Source organism: Pteropus medius, unplaced genomic scaffold (genome assembly GCF_902729225.1).
Source record: "Pteropus medius unplaced genomic scaffold, Ma_sr-lr_union100, whole genome shotgun sequence".
Lineage (NCBI taxonomy): Eukaryota > Metazoa > Chordata > Mammalia > Chiroptera > Pteropodidae > Pteropus > Pteropus medius.
Window position 1 is genome coordinate 14,907,748 of NW_024349797.1, and position 19,297 is coordinate 14,927,044.

The window sequence follows — 19,297 nt, forward strand, 5'->3', positions numbered from 1 at the left end:
GTGGCAGCTCCTGGGGGTGAGGGGGAGGTGTGGGCTGTGCCCGTAGGACCTGCCTGTACTATCCCTCCCTGTGTTTCTGCTGCTGGGACAGCCTCACCGTCCCAACTCCTTTTCATTTTAACTTGAAATTGCACTTCTGCCTGTGCCATGACTGGGACTCCAGACAAAAGTGGCGTTCCAGCCTAAGGACGATGCAGTGAAAGCAGCTGAATAAACACCTAGCTCCCTGGGGGCCCCTTCCACTCTCGGGGTCCAGCCGCACCACCCACGGGGGGACGCTGGTCCCCTGGAAGCTGAATCCTGCACTGGCAGCCGCTAAGCAGAAACAGCCTGGAATCCTCAGGCCACCGTCAACTGCCCTTTCCCTGGGGAGGAGTAAAATGTCCCGTGCCTCAAGCCTCCCAGTTTCCCTCTGATGCAGGCTCTGGCCCCCTCCAAAATGACAACAGGGTCCCCATTTTGCAGTTACACGTCCACCTGAGCATGAGAACAGGTTGCCAGGGAACAGCTGTGGGCGGTGCAGGCTCTGCAGGTGTGCCAACGGCCAGTGATGCGTCCAGACCTGGGCTCCGGCTCAGGGAGGGGATCCAGGCTGAGCTGGCCCACGGGTTAGCCTGGAGGGCTGGGCTTTGAGCCACACAGGCCAAAGGAGATGGTGTTCCCAGCTCCTGCCCCAGACCAAGTAGGGCTTCTGCACCCTCAGAGCCTAGGAGACTGGGGCAGACCGCTGACAATAGACACCCTCGCACCCTTACCATGCTGGCCTCACAGAGCATGCCTGTCCCAGCCAGCACTTGGCACAATTCTCTTGACATCCAACAGTGACTAGCACTTCCAGCGTCTGGCCAGGAGTAGAGAAGGACTGCTTGCTGCCCTGTGCCCAGTCCCAAGGATGTTTCCTACTTGTAAACAACGAGGACCGGGTCCTGCAGCTAAGCGAGCCTTGAGACGGGGACTTTGTCTTTGCTTCGCTTGTCAAACCAAGGTTAAGCACGCCCCTGGTTTCAGGTGTCCAGTAGGTGGGGTGGTATGAAAAATAACCCTCTCTCGTCCTCGTCTAGTTCTAACACCCCAGCGGCAATCGCTTTCAGCTCTTTCTGCTCTATCTTTGGATATTTTCATCTCTAAATTAGAAGCAGAATGTCTTTTTACTTTTAAGCTTTATCTTTTCCCTTCTGTTTGCATATTTTAAATATTCAAGTGTTTTTTTCCCCCAGGACTGTTCCTGTTTACAGCATCCTGTTCTTGTTTCATGGGTACAATTCCACTTATCTCTGACGATATTAATAACAGGCATTTTACAGCTCTCATCTGTGCTTAACGTCTGTTGACGCTGCTGCCTCTCACACTGGTTTGGGTCTCTCGTGCTGCAAGTTCTCCTCAGGTGTCTAGGGTCCTTGAACTTCCGTGGGCTTCACCTGGCATGACTTGATCGAGCTGTTCTGCTGGGAATTTCTCAAGCTAATCAGATGACTTGAATATTTTAAGCTCACGTCTAAGATGTGAGCACACATGGCCACTGGCAGCCTGGGAGACGTTCGGTTTCCGAACCCTTCTCTGAACCCCCTTGTTTTCAGTGTAGGACACCTGCCCTCTACTCTATCAACGGACCTCCAGTTCAGAGACCCTCTCATGTCGTTTGGCGCCACAAACTCCTAAATGGGGTGTTAGGAGGGCGCTGGGGCTTTCCCGTTAGTGGCTTAGGATCGGACCTCTCGGAGGTGAACTTATCTGCCCAGTCACACAGCTGTAGGCAGAGGTCTGAACCTGCGTCTGTGTGACACCAAAGCCTGTCCACGGCTCGACCACTGCGCTTACCACCTCAGTCTGAGACCCCCCCTTCTGCCTCTGAGAGCCCGGGGTCTTCAGGAAGGACTTGGGCCCCAGATGCTCGTTTCTCTGGGTGTTGAAGGGACCTGTGACTCACTTTTGCTGCGGCCTGGGTGCCGGGAGACAGGAGTGCAGCTGGAAGGGGTGGTGGTGACGGCTGAGGACGAGCAGGTCCGGGAGCCCAGCTCTGAGGGCCAGGGCTTCGCTGCCGGGTCGGCGGAGGTGTCCGTGTGGTCAAGGCCGCCTCCGTGAGGGGACCCTCGCCTTGGCTTTAGGTCCCCAGGGCCTGGGGCAGAGAAGGACACTGAGAAATGGGCCTGCAAACTCTTGTGCCAAGGCAGGGTACCACACTGAGGCCCAGAAGCAGGAGCGGCAGGGCACACGGACCACAGGGACAAAAGCCAGGCTGCGTGCCTCACGGGCTACTGTCTAAACTGGGGGGCCTGTGGCGGAGGCCCCAGGGGCTGGCCCCGGCTCCAGCGAGGGACCACAGTGCGAGCCCTGAAAAGCTGGGAGAGATTAAGGAAGGACTCAAGGGGCTGGACAAAACGTTGGTAAAAGTCCAACAGAGTAACTATGAGGCACACCTGCTGTGTATCACTGTGTCACTCCAATGCCCGATTTAAAAAGACCCTGACAGATGTCAGCTCAGGGTCACTCCAGACCTGTGGCTGAGTCCCCCAAGGTCCAGGATGTGCATCCCGCCAAGTGGCTTCACTCGTGTTTAAGAAAAAAGTTTCCTGCTACACTAACAATAAATGAAAAAGTCTTAATCTCTGAATGGTAAGACTGACTTCAAGAATGATTTTTACTTTGTCTCTTGTGCTTTTCTGCAATCTCTAAAATTTCTATTATGACCATGTACTCTTGTCAGAGTTAAATAAAATCTATACAAAAACAATGGGGGGCGGGGAACAAAACTCCAACCACCCAGCAGTAGGAAAGAGGACAGGCTCTCCAAATACGAGTTAAAAGTTCATGCCGTCGGAGTTCCTAGCAGCATTAGGACAATGCTGTTTTGCATGTCCCGTGCTCCAGGCTCCCAAGGGGCCAAGGACCCAGAGCCGTGCCCACTGCTGAGATTCTGGCTCCCCTTCATGCTCTTCCAGATCTGACCCCACCTGCCCCTCGGCCACTTAAAGTCTGGACTCGCTGTGAAGTTTTGAGCACCCAAATCTTATGACTTGAAACCACGGGAAAATTTAGATTCTGAAAGATAACCTTGATGAGAAGCAAGATTCAAGTCTGGCGGGATGAACTGGGACAGGCATCCACTAGGTGAGTTCATGAAAATGAGTGGGGGGAGGCGGAGATGAGATGAGCAAGCAGCACCACCAGCAGAGAAACAGCGCGATTCCAACAGCATGCTCGGCAGGGAGAGGACGGGAGGCTGGACAGGGACCCCAGAGCGGTGCATGAGGCGAAGTCAGCGCCACAGCAACCGACTTTGACACTTTAATAGTTACGTGTTTATTTTTATGGTTACCTTGTTTTTACAGTGATACTCGTTTTCCATTTACAGTACTGTTAATAATCTTTCCTTTTAAAATAAACTTAAGTGGAAATGGTGAGTCAATTCAAGGGAAAACACGTAAGTAATCACATAGGTGACACAAAGGTATGGCAAAAATCATGAAGATGGTTCAAGAATGGCTGAAGACAGGAAATACTGCAGTAGCTAAAGGCCTCTTATCGACCAGCATTCCCCCCGCTCTGGGCGTGATTTACGTGCTGATGTTCCGTCCACTGCTGTTTTAACATCAGCATCCGAGAGGTCAGACGGCTACAGCACAGCCATAAAACTTCACTCTGGGCTGAACTCTGGCTTGGCAACATCAGTTCACTCACCAAATGCTTGAATGGAGCAATAAATCCTTCAGAACATAGCACGTCTGAAAAGGGCCTCACCCACACAAGCCGAGAATCCAGTGCTTTAACAGGGGAAGGGGAGCAAAGGGCAGCAGTTTTAAATTCAGCTGCTTAAAAGCGAGTCTGAAAAAGGAATCTCACTCGACAGAGGCTGTATATTTCAGGAAGCATAGCGACAACTGACCAGTTCTGCTTTACACACAGGCACGACGTAAGCCTGCAGGTGCAAGAGCGGGCAGCACACGGCCACTGGACTTACTTAGCAAGGACATCCGGGCCCAAGGCCCTGTGCGCGGATGTCCCAAGGCTCCCCTACAACTGCTGCACTGGGACACAGTCCAGAGGGTGTGACAACTCATCTTCTCTTTTGAAATCAGAATCCACGCTGGCTACTTTAAGCTTGGCTTGAAACAGGGGTCGGGAAGAGGGGTCCGCTATGGGTCATCAGGCCTTTGGGTACTGTTGTTGTTTGTTTGAATTTCAGAAACGGAGGAGGGAACGTGATGAAGACACTGATAGGAGGGAAAGGATTAGAAATCTCCGATTTCTGAGAAAGGGAGAGGCTCGTTAGGACAGGACGGGATGTCAGAGGAAGACCAGAACCGCAGGCGTTTAGACAGAGCTGGGTGGGCCGCTGGAGACTTGTCTTTGTCCTTGCTTTTGCTTCTCAAAAAGGGACTCTTTTTGCGCTGAGTTGCTAAATTGTGATCCCCAGGATAACCCAAGAGAGGAAGGAAAAAAAAAAAGAAGCAAATAAATAAAATGAATGATGACAAATGACGCCGAATTAGCTAAATGTACTTAGGAAATCAGTATCCTCTCCAGCCCAGGAAAGACGGAAATGATACCCACAAGGTGACAGAATCAGGACTCAGTGAATCATTTAAGCTCTGACTCAATTCAATTTAGTGGCATTTTACTGCCAAGGCTTTACTCGGCACGTGATGAGAATTATATATTGCTCGATGAGCCAATGGCTTCGATTACACCTTTCAATTTCAACGTGTTAAATTATTAAATGTTTATTAATTGAGGACCCAGCTTTTCTTACTCATTCATTTTAATGACAGGCTCCCTGACAACTCACCTCACACGCTACTCTCATTCCTGTTTAAAGACCCTGGAACCACTTAATGATATGTTTCTGGCCTGTTGTAATGAAATAGTCTGCCTGAACTACTGGAATAATCCGTGTACATCTAAAATGACATCTGTTGGCATGAGGAACTTAAAAATAATGAAAATATCTCTTTTTGATACCAAAAAACCTTCAACATCATGAATTACTCCGTTAGATCTCCTACACACCCGCTACTTCGAACTTATATTTTGTGACCTTGAAATTATAATCTTATCAAAGCAGACAATTGGTTGAACTTTCTGAACATGTCATACATTAACATAACTGATTATCCAGTTTCTGATTTAGGATTAAAGTTAATGCCAGAACTGTTATTTCTTCCTCCACAGTGCCGCCTGGTGGCCACTGCTCACACAGCAGGGGTAAGGGACTGACTGCATTCATCGCCAGCGCCCCAGGTTCTGCGGCACTGTCTGTTCAGCATTTTTGGGGACCAAGGCAGCGTTAACTGCAGTGCAGGCGGTGCTCGCAGTGGCTTAGGGCTCTGGCTGCATAGTCTGTCAGACCTGCCTTTGGATCCCAGCTCTACAGGCAAATGTTTAACCTTGTTAAGCCTCATTTTCTCAGCTCTGAAAAGGGGACAGTAATCGTGCCTGTCTCACAGGGCAGTCAGGACTAAATGAGACAGATAAAGCATGTAAATCAGCTAAAAGGGTGCTGAGCCCAGAGAATGCTCCCAGTACATGCAAGCAGTCCCCCAACAATTTGTGTGCACGTGCACATTTTAGTTTTGCGTTTCAAGTGACACAACAAGACTTGAGGTAGTGAGTATCACCCCCTGAAAGCTTGTGTACATGTCACACTCAGAAGGCGGCTTGTCACCGGCCCTCGGTGCTGCAATGTCAGCCCTTAGGAGGGCGCAAGTCTCAGGCATGGGCCTGATCTTTGGGAAGTCCTAGCGTTAGCCATAAACATTAAATTTCTCAGGGTGTAGGTTTGGCAGATTGACGGATGAATAATCCATAAAATGTTTAAAAGTAAATTTAAATATTTAACAATGTTTAAGGTAACTGCTGTGTTTAATCGATTCTTAGATGTACCTTGTCCCACCCAAATCTTAACATCTCTGAGATCAAGGCGCAGCTCCGACGGTGTCTCACAGTCACCGCTGGCAACTGACAAAATTGTCGCTGCCACAATTTGCTTGCTCGTATTTTCCTTCTATCTGTGTGCACGATAACTGTGCTGCTTATCAGTGACAGCCACCGAGATTCGATAAACGCAGCGTATGGCCAGAAATCCATTTCAAAACCTCTGGTAAACTCCAAGTGACAGCCCTAAGTGACGGCCCGTGGTGGCGGGACTCAGGCCAGGTCAGGTCGGGGAAGAAAACTGGGCCTGATTTCAAAGTGATGAAAAGACGAGAGCCACGCAAGGCCTCGCTGAAGGCCTCGCGTATGCACGTTACACGCTAAATGCTCTGGGCGAGTCCCCACAGAGACGGCTTACTCCTGACCTTTGACACACGCACGGAAACCCAAACACACAAGCTGAGCTCATCTCCGTGGTGCCTGTGTGGCTATCGGCTTTGGATGTTCGAGTCCTCGCCACAGTCTGCGTGACGAGCGATGCTTTGTCACGCTAAAGTGACTACACCGTGGCGGGATGGGAGCCCGCACTGACGGTTTCTGCTCCCCCGTGGCTGCTGACACACATGAGGAGGCAGATGTGTGTGTACGCAGCACACGCCCTTCAGGCACACCCACACACTGCCTCGTTCCTTCCACCCTGTCCGTGAGAGTCCCCGGATCACCCTCTTGACATCCTGCCTGCAGCCAGGTCCGCCCCTCCTACCTTTGCCCACGGGCCCGTTGTGGGCGTCCTGCTCGTCTACACCGTTTGAGCTCGACAGGGTGGTCTCGGGGGCCTCCGGCTGCGACCTGAGAGGCTGAGACGCAGAGGGCGAGGCTGGGTCTTGGGACTCCAGCGGCCAGGGAGAGCTCTCCGTGGTCGACTTCAGCCGTTCTCTGGAACCCTCTTTCTTTGGTTTGATGAGTTTGACTAAGGCTTTGGCTCCAATCCAGTGGTTTTTCCTAGTCAGAAGTAGATTTTTAGGACACAACCAACCCTCACTGCCCCTCCAGCAGGTCACTGGATGCCCTGACTGAGCTGGGATTCCCATCGCCAGCCTGGGGAGTTGGCCACTGATGTGGGGTTCAGAATGATGGCTCTTCACCATCACCACGGTCATCGAATTTGGGGCTCAGAAGGTGGAATGTGATTTGCAGTCCCAGACCCAGGGGTGGTAGAATTGCTTACTGTGGCAGAAACCCACACTGCCTCTCGGAGAAACAACTCCAAACACGACTCTCGACTCCTGATTATCCGTGCAAAATAAAGGAAGTGGGGCTGAGCCAAGCTAATCTGCGTCGGTAATTTTTCTGTCAAATGCCCTCCTCAGGAACAGGGCCAGGGCCCTGCACTTTCCGCTAGTTAAAAATGAGTGAAGTAATAAGCCGGCACACACTGAGCATCCCCAGCGCTGAGGAGCTGGGCGAGGGGGGAGGGAAGCGTGCCTGTTTGAATCAAAAACAGTGAACTTAAAGCATAAGTGATGCAGCTGCAGCTAACCGGAGCCGGAGGCGTTCTCAAGGAATGACAGGAGCCCCCACCTGGGTTCTGATTCTGGTTCTGCAACTAAACAGCACTGTGTTTACACAAATCACCTGACTGCCTCATCTGGGCCTCAATTTCTCTGTCAACAAAAGGTTTAGGTGGAGGTTCTGGGATTTCAACAGAGAGGCCCTGAACGATTCACGGTGACTCTGACTTCACAGCTGGGCTGAGCCAGGACGGTCTGAAGGGCCGGCCCCTGGGGCCTGGGCCCGGGGAAGCCCTGCTAGACGACACCCGCAGTCTTGGGGACTCAGCTTGTGAAGGGGCCCTGGGGTCTAGTGAAACCAGAATTTGTGTAAGGGCAAAACGTCCCCACGTTCGAAGAGTGGGGGGTGCTGGTGTGCAGGGGTCTCACCCGAGCTTCCTGCCCAAAACAGAAGTGTCGTTTCCTACGTCCTCTTACGTTCCGAGACAAAACCTAATAATTCTGCTTTAATGGCTCAAAAGCACTGACTCTCAGCCTTCCTTAAAAGGGCTGTGGCCTGTCCGATTGGGGTCAGCTGGCGTTTGTCATCCCTCACAGCTCCTGCTCGGAGGGCGGGACTGAAAGAAATTCAAACTCTTTCTATGATGGGAGAGACCTGCAAACTGATGACCCGAGACACAGAGCATGACACAGCCCTACAAACGAGACTCTGCTCTGCACGGCCAGCTTCCATCCTGCTCACGCAAAGCAGGCTTTTCTGTTCTGTGCTTATGTCACTGAAACTTAAATCGACTCACTTCTTTGGAGCAGGATCATAGAACTTGTACTGATCCATGATTTTTTCTTCTAGTTTTTCCTTATGTCTCCGTAAGGCATTTAATTTGTCTCTGTGAACAGAGAAAGAAAAACAACCAATCGAGTTTTAAATAAAACATGTGCATTTACTCATCAGTCCAGCCTGGGGCCTGCAGGGCCCAGCAGAGGCTGGTGTTTCTGGGATCCAGACATCTCGGTGCTGCTCCTGACCGTTAGGATTGCCAAGGTGGGGCTACGGGAATGGAAGTGTCTGACGGGGGTGCAGGAGCCTCTGGAGGAGACCTGCGGGAGCATCCGGGGTCTGGCTGTAACTACGCTCAGGAGAGCAAACCCCTAACTGTCTGAAAACTAAGGCTCAGAAGCCTCAAGGACGATCCAGCCAGGCCATTCAGGATGCGAGGCACTCGGGGTCAGACCCAGGGCTAGCTCCTGGGGGCAGACCGATGCCTTTGGTGCTGGGGAGAGGTCCGCTCCCAGGGAGTTAGACGGGCAGCAAGGCTGAAGTCAGCTGAGCGATACTGGGTTCCTGGCAACACCCCCACAGGAGCAAACTCAAAAGTTTTGGGGGGCCAGGCAGAGAAGAAAACGGGCAACGTGGGCCTGGGAAGACCGGAGGGAGTGGTGGGGAACGCAGCAAGCTCAGCGCGTGGGGCAGACTGATTTTTTCAGAGAAGCCAGAAACCCAGCTTGTGAAGCGAAATCTCCTGATCTCTAAATGTTGGAATCCAGTTCACATTTTTGAAAACATAGGAAGGACTAATGAGGCACCTTCCCAACCTCAAGCTGCCAGAGGCCACCCTGCTGCTGGGAGGAAGAGTCCGGCCCCCCGAAACAGGCATGCTTCCGTTTCATCTTGGGGAGTCAGCGGCGGAGCAGGCTGTAACGCTGCCCACTGGGCTGCTGCCCTGTCCTGTTCATAAGGCAGGCACTGTGCCCTCCCAGGGCCTGGAGCTGGCCAGCTCCCTAGCCTCTGCAGACACTGTCCAGTATGACGCTGTCATCAGACCACCCCCCAGGCACAGGCTCCTCCTCTTCCTGTCTGCACCAGCCCTCCAGGCAACGGGCATTTCCACCTCCAAATTATGGTGTGGTTTTCGATGTAAACCATCCTTCGGTAGGTGGAGAGCCACCTCCAGACCAGGTGGAGCCAGGAAAACAATGCTCCACCAGCGAGCTGGAACAGTGCCCTGGTGTTCACTGTGACCATGTCCCTCTGCCAGCGTGTCTCCACCTGCCTTCCCCACACTGGCCAGCCATTCCCAATCACAAGGACAGTCCAGCCAGTACGGCATGGAAGGGTCAAGGCCACCCTGGACCCTCGACATGGACCCTGGATGACCTGACTCCGAACCGCTAGGTTTCCATGGCCAGGGCTGCCCCTCCTGACCTTGGCCCTGGCACCTGCCGAGGCCTGGCTAGGCCAGTGTCCCTTACACACTCCCAGTGAATCCCAACGCGTGAGCCAGGCACAGACGTGGCTGAGTGCCGCCTCCTTCTCCACCCTTCTCTCCTGCGTGCTTCCTGCACCCGGGCCGTGCTCCGCCTTTGTGTCCCCCCATCCGGCTTGCCTCCTCCCCGTCCTGTGTCAGCAGCAGAACCTTCGCTCCCACCACCACGTTTCCTGCGAGGCCTCCATGTAGCTTGACACCTGTCCGGTTGGACACAGCTCTGCTCACACCCATCAGCCCTACGGGCTCCTGGGGAGCAGGGAGTGGTATGTGCTCCCTGCAGGGCCGACGCCGAAGCCAGCTCCTCCCCAACACCAGCTGAGGAAGGATACCACACTGGGGGGAAGCGCGCCGGTCAGCTGCTGTCCAGACCGTCCGTGGAAAACAGACGCAGAGAGGGACAGGCAATGGCACCTGTGCAAAGCCTTCGATCTTAAGTCTTTTCTTGAGGTTACCTCTCTTTAGCACTGTTGTATTTTTAAAAGTAAATTTAATTCCAACAGCAGATTAAGAAGCTTCTGGTGGTGGGCAATGCCTTTGAAACGCAAACAAAGGCCAACAGCCACTACTTTTAGAAATCTAGAACCCTCGCAGGGAAACCGAGAGAAGGATACGCTGGCAAGATGCTCTGTCCCCTGACCCCAGGACACCACTGTGCCCAGGAGCCCAGACGTCTCCCATCTAGGAGTGGAGCTGGGAAGCCGGGGCCCCTGTCGACAGGCACCGCCCACACCCCTTACATGTACTGCTTCTGCTCCTCGTGGTACTGCTCCTTGTTCTCCATGTTCTGCTCTAGAAGCATCTGGTTCTGCTGGCTCAACAGCTGGATCTGGCTCAGGAGGTGATGATTTTCTTCCTCCAAGTTCCCCTTGAGACGGGACAGCAGCTGGAACACAGATTGACAATGTCTCAAATACCATGTGACCCTGAGTTCCACTGATGGGAATCTAGCTTCCAAAAGACGGGAAAGTCACATGCACGAACATGTCCTTCTCAGTATTATCTACACCGCCGCAAACTTGGAAGGACTAAAATGGCCAGTAACGGACAGACAGGTGGCCAAGCTCTCGCTGTAACTGCGCTGTCCAATCCGGCAGCCGCTGACAGCATGTGGCTGCTGGGCACTTACAATGTGGCCTGTCTGAGCTGAGATGTGTCACAAGTGCAAATTACACAACAGAGTCTGAGGACTTAATGAGGACTAAAGAGAGAATATAAAGTATCTCATTAATACGGTTTTTGGTTACACGTTGAAATGATATTTTAACTATATCAGCTAAATAAAATGTATCATTAATATTAATCCCACCTGTTTCCTTTTACTTTTCTAATGTGGCTACTAGAAAATTTTAATTGACATATGGAGGCCTGAGTTGCATTTCTGCGGGACAGCTCACACTTCTTCTGTCAAGAGCCAGGCAGCAAATGTTTGTCTTCCAGACAGGACAGTGGTCTCTGCTGCAACCACTCAACTCTCACTGCAGCAGGAAATCAGCCAGAGACAAAACGGAAACACGCGGCTGGAGCTGTGTTCAAAAAACTCTGCTTATACACGTTGACGTTTAAATTTCCTCTCATTTTCACTTGCCACAAAATAGCATTCTACTGTGATTTTTCCCAACCATTAATAAAAACTGTGACAGCCCTTCTGGCTTCACAGCCACATAAAACCCGCAGGGGACAGATCTGAGCCGAGGGCTGAGGTTGGCCAACGCCTGCCCCAGATGACCAGTGCGGCTGATGTAGCAGGAAGGTCACGAGCAGACAGACTGGGTCCCAATCCACTACTTAGCAGGGGCGATGGGCACCCCAGCCCATGGGATCATCGTGAGGATTAAACGGATGACACAGATAAGCACGGAGCGGAACGCCCGGCCGAGAGGACGGAAACACGACGGTATCGGCTGTTCGCATGCACTGTCCCCAACCCGACCCAGCAAAAAGCAAAGGTCAGAGGAAAGGTGTTCTTCGACATGTCCCTACCACTCACGGTGCTCGTCCCCTTCAAATGCCTCTGGTTTCCTCTTGGCCTCTGTGTGACCTTCACACAGTCTTTGAGCACGACCGCCAAAAGGACCCATTGTGACTTGGCTGAGCCCCAGGCTGTCGGTGTCCTGAGGCTCTGGAGCCCCAGGCCTCACCTCGCAGTGGTTGTCCAGCTTGGTCAGCGAGATGTCCATGCTCTGGTGCTGCTCCTTCAGCTCGTCGAACCGGGCCTGCCAGCGGTTCAGCTCCAGCTGCGAGCCGTTCAGCGAGGCTTTCAGCTCCTTGGTGTGGCTGTGCAGCTCCTCATACTCCTCCTTCAGCTGGTGGTGCAGGAAACTGATCCTGGGGGTGGAGAGCCACGGGGCTGAGGGGCTGAGGGGCACACCAGGTTCTGTCCCAGCTGTGCAACCTCGGACAAAACCGTAATTTCTCTGGGCCTCAGTTTTTTCATGTGTAAATGAGGCAGGGTGGGAGGCTGAACAAAGCCAGTGGTTTTCAAACTGTGTTTGCTGGGGTTCTATGAGGGTACCCCTGGTGGCCCGCACCAGGTGGGGGGGACGGGACAGGCAGGTTCGGCACAGCTTCACAGAGCACCACTGTTATCATCTCTCTTAGATTTAAGGCTATGGCACATCTGCCCACTTGGAAAAAAGGATTCTGCTGTTAAAACTTTCTTGCTGTAAAACTCTATGCCTGCGCCCAGCTCTTCTCCCCAATTCCAAACCCCATTCTAATTTCAACTCCTGAGGTAAATGAAATGTGAGATGCTGAGGTATTATGTAAATCCCGAAATTACCATGATCAACATATTACGGTGCTGGAGTTTCCTGGGGGAAGATTTATATCAGAAAGCTCAAATCACAGAGGCTCATGGACTCAATGTGGACACAGATGTGTCCTGTTTGGCCCACACAGTTTTTGCCATTGTTTTAAAAATGAATTAGATTAATATTTAAAAATTTTAAAGTTTCACATCAACATTTCAGTTGTCCAGCTTCTCATAACAGCATACACACAGGATGACCTGGCAGCCCCAGGCCTGCTTCCCAGATGACGACCTGTAGGCAGCGTACAGTCTCCACGGTGCATATTCTCCACGTCAATGTCAGGTCTACCACCAGCACTCCTCGCCCCATCCTGACCTGCCCGGCCACCGGAAGCACCAAGTTTGTAGTCCCTGGTACCCATGAACATAAGGACATAGGGAGAAAGCAGCTTCATATGGTCATGCCTCTGGGATGAGACAACACCTGGATTCAAATCTTGACCGTGCCATTAACTAGAAGCACTGACCTTGAACTGAATGAAGCTTATCTACCACATGTATATTCTCTCTAAGCCTATTTCCTCATCAGTTAAAAAAAAAAAGGATAATAAAAGTTTCAGTTGATTCTCGTTACTTGCGGTAGTAAAGTTCTATAAAGTCACCTCGAACACTGAATTAGCAAATACGGACCCACTGTTCCTAGGGAAAACAGGGGTAGGTTCTTGAGAGTCTGGTCACATTTCTGTCGACTGATCAAGACATACTTTATTTTATGTGGGTTTCTGTTTAAAGACACCTTATGTAGAATACTCACAGCACCATAACTCATGCCTGAATGAAGCGTAACTACCCCACGTGTGTCCTCTGCAAGGCACATCGCAGCCTCGGCCTTGCACTTAAAGCATAAAAGTATGAAAACCATGCACTAGTGAACCACAGAAAGGGCGCCGAAACAAGAAGGCAGAGGTCAAAGGCCTCCCCCACCTCAGCTGCGAACGTGCCCATCAGGCAACTCAAACGCCTCGCCACTCTGGACATGTCCGCGAAAGGCCACGAGTACCGACTCAGGGATTCCAAGTCCATGTCAGCAAGGAGGTGAGCTCACACACAGGGAAGGTGTGCATAAGCCTGACCCACCATCCCCTCCATGGGCTCGCGGTGCGGCTCACGTCAGGGGAGGAAGGCACCCATGCCTGACACAGCCACAAATAACAAGCGTGGGGGGTAAAGTTATCCAAACTTAGACGACGTGTTGTCCCAGGGGACACCTGAGCCCTCCCACCCCGGCCACCAGCTAGAGTCCCCTTTTACCAGCTGTGAACATGACAGCTTTTGTAAAAACAGACGATTTACCAGGAAACTCACTGGCCCTTCTCTCAGCAGGTGCGGAGTGAGCTGGTCTGAACAGAACCGGGAGGGCAGAAGCCGCTGCCCGGGGGGTGGCTGCGCTTACCTGTCCAGCTCGTCCCGCAGCCTCTGGTTCTCGCCCGCGGCGATGGCGTTCGTCCTCTGCTCCTGCTGCAGCGCCTCCCGCTCAGCGTTCAAGGCCTTCTCCAGCTCCTCCAGCTCCGCCTGATGTCTCAGCATGTCCTCATGCCTGTGGAGGGGACACACCCGCTGGGAGCCTGCTGGGGGACTCTCTCCCAACAGGTAACACAGGCCCCAGGAGACTGCGAAGCTGCCGTGGGAAGAGGGGACTCCCCTGGCGGCATCTCTCTGTAGAACGGGCAGGAAGCCGGGCTGGACAGCAGAGAAACGGGGAGAGATGGCAGGGCCAGCGCTGGGGGTCCTCTTCCCCCCAACGACCTGTCTCCACGGTCCCCTGATTCCTTGTCAAAGCAGCCTTCCTCCTTCAGCCACCTGAGAACACCATGAGCATGTTCCCTGGACTCCACGCCCTCTTCTTAGGGAGTTAGTTATAAATAAGTTACTAGGTGGCTCACTAAGCAAACATCTAAAAGAAACCACAAAATAAACAGCTGAATTCCACCGCACACAGCAGCTAATCCTTCCTCACCTGGGACTGGGTGGGCCCTCCACCTTCTCCACCCTCTGCTTGGGACCGGACCCCATTCTGTCAGGCGTGTGGGATCAGAGGCTGGCCTGGTGGGGCCCGAGCAGGTGCCAGAGGTCAGTTCATATACACACACACACACACACGCACACGCCTACACACGCGCGCACATGTGCACATACGTATGTAGCTGCTCCTCAAGATCCCCCAACCCAGCCCCTTCCCTCGCCTCCCCTCCAACAGCCAGCCCCTCAGCTTTGGGGCTTTTATTTTCTTCTCCAGGTTACCACCAGCTGTCCCTGGAGGGCAGCAGAGCACAAGGGTGTGGAGTCCCTGACAGCCTAGGCTGTTGCTCCCGCCTGCTGGAAGCTTCTGTGTTTACGGATGACAGGATGACACAGGAGCTCCTGCCAAGTCCAAGGTCAGAGAATTCTCAGTCTAATGGAGACCACTCGTGGTTCCAGGGTTTCCAGGCTCCGTCTTCAGACCTCCACTGCTGACCCCCCAGCCCCCATTATCAGTAGTACTTGTACCATCTGAATGGAGCCAAGAATGTGAGGGACAAACGTGAAAACCTGCTCAGACAGCTGTTTAAAACACACAGCTGTGCAGCCTTTAGCCATGGGCGAAGTGGAAAGCTGAGAGTGGGGGCTCGGCCTGGCTTTCAGAGTGGTGATCTTTCTCATCCAGGGTAACAATTCTGGAAAAGGTCATCCAGGTCCAACAAATCAAGGCCACAGGCTGATCATAGGGGTCCCACTTCCCTAATATAAAGTCTTGGAGAAGTGCACTGATCAAGCCTATCTCTAACCGTTAGTAACCACCAACTGCAGGGCAAGAACTGGACGAGGCTTGCTCCCCATGAATCCCCAGTATGAGGCATGACACTCAGCAAATATGTGTAAGGAAATGAATGAATGACTGTCTGACTTCATCATCCCTGTGTTCCAGGTACCTACACTTCCAAACCCGTAGCCTTGTTGCAGGCAGACGGAAGGGGCCACCAGCCATCTGTCCAACCAGCAAAAAATACTGAGTAATTCAGCACTTCTGCATGCAGCAGTATTTACAATAGCAACCTAAGTGTCCATCGATAAATGAATGGATAAAGAAGTGGTACACATATATACAATGCAATATTACTCAGCCACAAAAGAGTGAAATCTTGCCATCTGTGATGACGTGGATGGACCTAGAGAATGTTATGCTAAGTGAAATAAGTCAGACAGAGAAAGACAAATACCATATGATTTCACTTGCATGTGGAAACTAAAAATCAAAATAAACGATCAAAACAAAAAACAAACTCATAGATACAGAGAACAAACAGATGGTTGACAGATGGGAGGGGGGCTGGAGGGTGGGTGAAAAGGGGAAGAGATTAAGATGTACAAATTGGTAGTTATAAATACAATCACAGGAACGTAAAGTAGAGCACGGGAAACATACTCAATGTTATAATTACTATGTATGGTGCCAGGTGGGTACTAGCCTAACTGGGGTGATCACTTTGTAAGGTATATACATGTCTAATCACTATGTTGTACCCCTGAAACTGATATAACATTCTATGTCAACTGTAATTGGAAAAAATTATTTAAAAAGACACACAAGCACCTGCTGAGTGGTGGGCACCATGCTAGTTGCCAGTTTCAGAGTTGTGTGAACACATTTTGCTCCACCTCAGTACTCAGCTGGGTGCGTCCCTCCCACGTCTAGACACAGTACCACATGTACAGTGGATGTTCAATAAATGCTACGTGAATACAGGATGGCTGTGGGAAGACGGAGAGGCAAGAGGCAGAAGCAGCTCATTTTCGCTAGAAGGAGCTGAGTCTTACAGGAGCAGACGCCTCAGCACTTCTGAAGGCTGGCGATCTGCGGGATAAAGGGGTGGAGGGCTGCGGATGGAGGCGAACGGAAGCCCTGGTAAATGAATGAATGAATGCCATCATCCACAGCATCGCCAGATGCCCCCACAAAGCTTTGCTGGCTCAGCCACCGCCCTGGAGCCCTGCAATGGGAACTCGCTGCACCTCCACTGCTCCTGCCAAAGACTCGGCTTTCACTCAGCATCTCGCTGAGGCCGAGTCAAGGGCAACGCTATCTCAGGGACACCTCATGAGCACGGGGAGGGGATAATCGCTTCCCCCATGCAGCTGCAAGTGTCTGAGAGCCTCGCTCTCCTGAGTTAGTCACGTGCACATCACACACCCCTCGGCTCTGGGCCCTGCGCACCTGCCCAGCGGCCTGGAACAATCAGGACCTGTGGGCCGGAGCTCAGGCAATGTTGCCACTGAATGCACTCCAAACCCTGACTTGTCCAGAGTTAGGTTAAGATCTGTGCATTTCAATGTACATCCATTTTACCTAAAACCAAAAGAAGTGTGGAGGTGGAGAGCGGGAGGTAAAGATGAAACGAGAATGGCAGCGTGCTGACAGCCGCTGAAGCCGGGTGATGCCGACACAGGGCTCTGACTTCACTATTCTGTTCACTTTCTATATGCTCAACACTTTCAAAGATCAATGGTTAAAAAAAAGAAGAAGCCCAGATTTTGATAGGAAAGGAAATGCCTGGGAATCTAGGGTAAAGCACGTCGCTACGAATCAGCAGCTGTGGTGAACTTCCTCCTCCTTGTTCTTGGTTTGGAGAGAAAAGGAAGATGGGTGGGAATCCTTAGGGGAGCAGAGACCCCAATGCCAATGCTAGGTTTCCCCAAGCCAGGATTAGCCACATACCCGCTTCTCCACTCGGGGACCCTCCTGCCGCTCAGTCTCCAGAAACCCCAAACCGCTGAGGGTGACATTTGATTTACTTCCCTGTGCCCCAGACCCTGAAGCAGAGGGCCAACCAAGAGGAAGCACGGTGGGGGCACGGCGCAGGGAGGAACCCGAGCCCTGCGGGCACCACCTGACTGCCCGGCAGCTGCCGCACACACCTCTCCCTGAGCTCCTTGTGCTCCAGCTCCAGGTTCCGATGCAGCGTCTTCAGGCAGCTGTGCTGGCGGATGAGGGCCTCGTACTCCGCGGACTGGCGCTCGTGGAGCGCGCCCAGGTGCTCGTGGTCCTGCAGCAGGGCCTCGTAGGCGGCCGTCAGCCGCTCCTGCTGCTTCTGCAGGTTCTCGTTCTCACTCTCCTTGGCTGCCTGCTGGTTCTGGAGCAGGGTGTACTGCGAGGTGAGCGAGGCGCTCTGGGAGCTCAGAGTGGAGTTCTCCACCTGCAGGGAGGGAGGGAGGGGAGCTGGGCTGCCTCTCTGTGTGCAGGCCCCGGGGAGCCACGGGCTCGGCGTCCCCAAATGCAGTGAGGGGCCAAGAGCAGGGGTCACGTGCAACACTGAAATAATAGGGACCCTCAGGGCAGGCAAAACCCAGGGGACTGAGGACAGTTCTATCAGAGCTTAAGGAACTGCTCCTGGAAAGGGCTGATGGCACAAACGGGCTATTACATGGTGCTTCAGTGCTGTGCCCCCTCCGCAAATGCGACCTTTTGGGGCAAATTATGTCTTTTCTCTAGGTACCTTGGGTACCGTCTTTGACTCCTTTCAAAAGCTTATTTTAAAAAAAGAAGTAGACGGAAAACCGGCAGGGATATAGAATACCTGAACAACACTACCTACCAATGTGACCTAACACGTTTACAGAACACCCAACCAGCGACACCTAAAACCACCAGAAAACCAAAGAGAGAATCCGTCCTAACTCATTCTGAGGCCAGAATTACACGGATATTCAAACCACATCATTACAACATTAACAACCCAACAAAAACGAACTACTAGCCAATACCCTACTCTATTTTAACAGAACCAACCCTAACCTCTTTGCCAAATGTTTCCTGTTCATTGTCCCTGACCCATAAGTTACATATTTTCAAACGCTTTCCTCAGAAACTGCATTAATAAATAATTCGTTTTCCCACAACCTATCGGCCATAAATAAACACCAATGTCCCCACCTCCGCAGCTCAGAACACCAGCTCTGCCAGATGCTCGTGACAGCTGGGGAGCCACTTCATGCTCGCCTCCTCTCGTGGAGGTTAAAAATCCACCTTAGAGAGGCTCTGCCCGGTCCCACGGTAAAGAAACCTGCTTAACTCTGTTGGGCTGAACTTGGCTGGTCCCACGTCTTCCCCCAAGTCATTCCTAGTAACACCTCGAGGGACAGATTTTAGGAAACAGACAAAAGCAGGGAAATGACATTTTTGGCCTGGGCAGCCGCATGTTCAATCATTGAAAATGGCTTATAAACCATCACCACCTTCCAAGATCTTGAGGCTAGAAACCACTGTTTACAACGAGCCTATTAAAAATAAAACAACAAGACCCCCAACTCTCTCATTCACCGTCTCGCTTCTTATGAGGAGCCGGCGTGCTGGGAGCTGGTCTCCAGGAGAGCAGGTATTCACCCCGTGCCCTCACCTGCAGCTTGGCTGTCTGGGTCTGCAGGGTCGTGTTGTGCTCTTGCAGGAAGGCGCTTTGTCTCTGCAGGGTTAGAATCTGGCTGCTGAAGGCCACGTTCTGGGTCTCCAAGTGCTGCAGCTGTTCCTTGAGCAGCTGCTTCTCAGCCTGCAGAGCTGCGTTCTAGGGAGTGGGAAGCACGAGGTCATCAGACACTGGCCTGATAAATGGTACCTGAGTTGTAAGGAACCCTCAAGAGTCTATGTTTTGGGGGCCAAAGCCAGGGTCCGCCAGGTGAGAGAAGTAACATTTTCCCTCTTGGAAAACACAATCAACAGAATTGGAAAAAATAACTATTTTGCGGGGCATGTGCTTTCAAGACAACAAAGAATACATATAAAGGGGACTGAGCACAGAACCTTAGCTTTGGGTGCGAGGCAAAGGCAAGCTGGAGTTCGGGCTGCTTCATCCTCTCTCTAATGCTTTTGT

At 52.1% G+C, this 19,297-nt stretch overlaps 1 protein-coding gene across 1 annotated transcript in view; it reads right to left on the reverse strand.

Moving 5' to 3' along the window:
* The window catches only part of CCDC88C (coiled-coil and HOOK domain protein 88C), a 113,898-nt gene that overhangs the window by 8,922 nt on the left and 85,679 nt on the right, over positions 1–19,297 (reverse strand). The window contains exons 19-26 of the mRNA XM_039884030.1: positions 18,830–18,991; positions 17,352–17,629; positions 13,852–13,995; positions 11,788–11,974; positions 10,387–10,532; positions 8,180–8,269; positions 6,635–6,873; positions 1,928–2,116 (exon numbers count right to left, since the gene is read on the reverse strand). Coding sequence (XP_039739964.1) covers positions 1,928–2,116; positions 6,635–6,873; positions 8,180–8,269; positions 10,387–10,532; positions 11,788–11,974; positions 13,852–13,995; positions 17,352–17,629; positions 18,830–18,991 — 1,435 coding nt within the window. The remainder of the gene's footprint in view (positions 1–1,927; positions 2,117–6,634; positions 6,874–8,179; positions 8,270–10,386; positions 10,533–11,787; positions 11,975–13,851; positions 13,996–17,351; positions 17,630–18,829; positions 18,992–19,297) is intronic.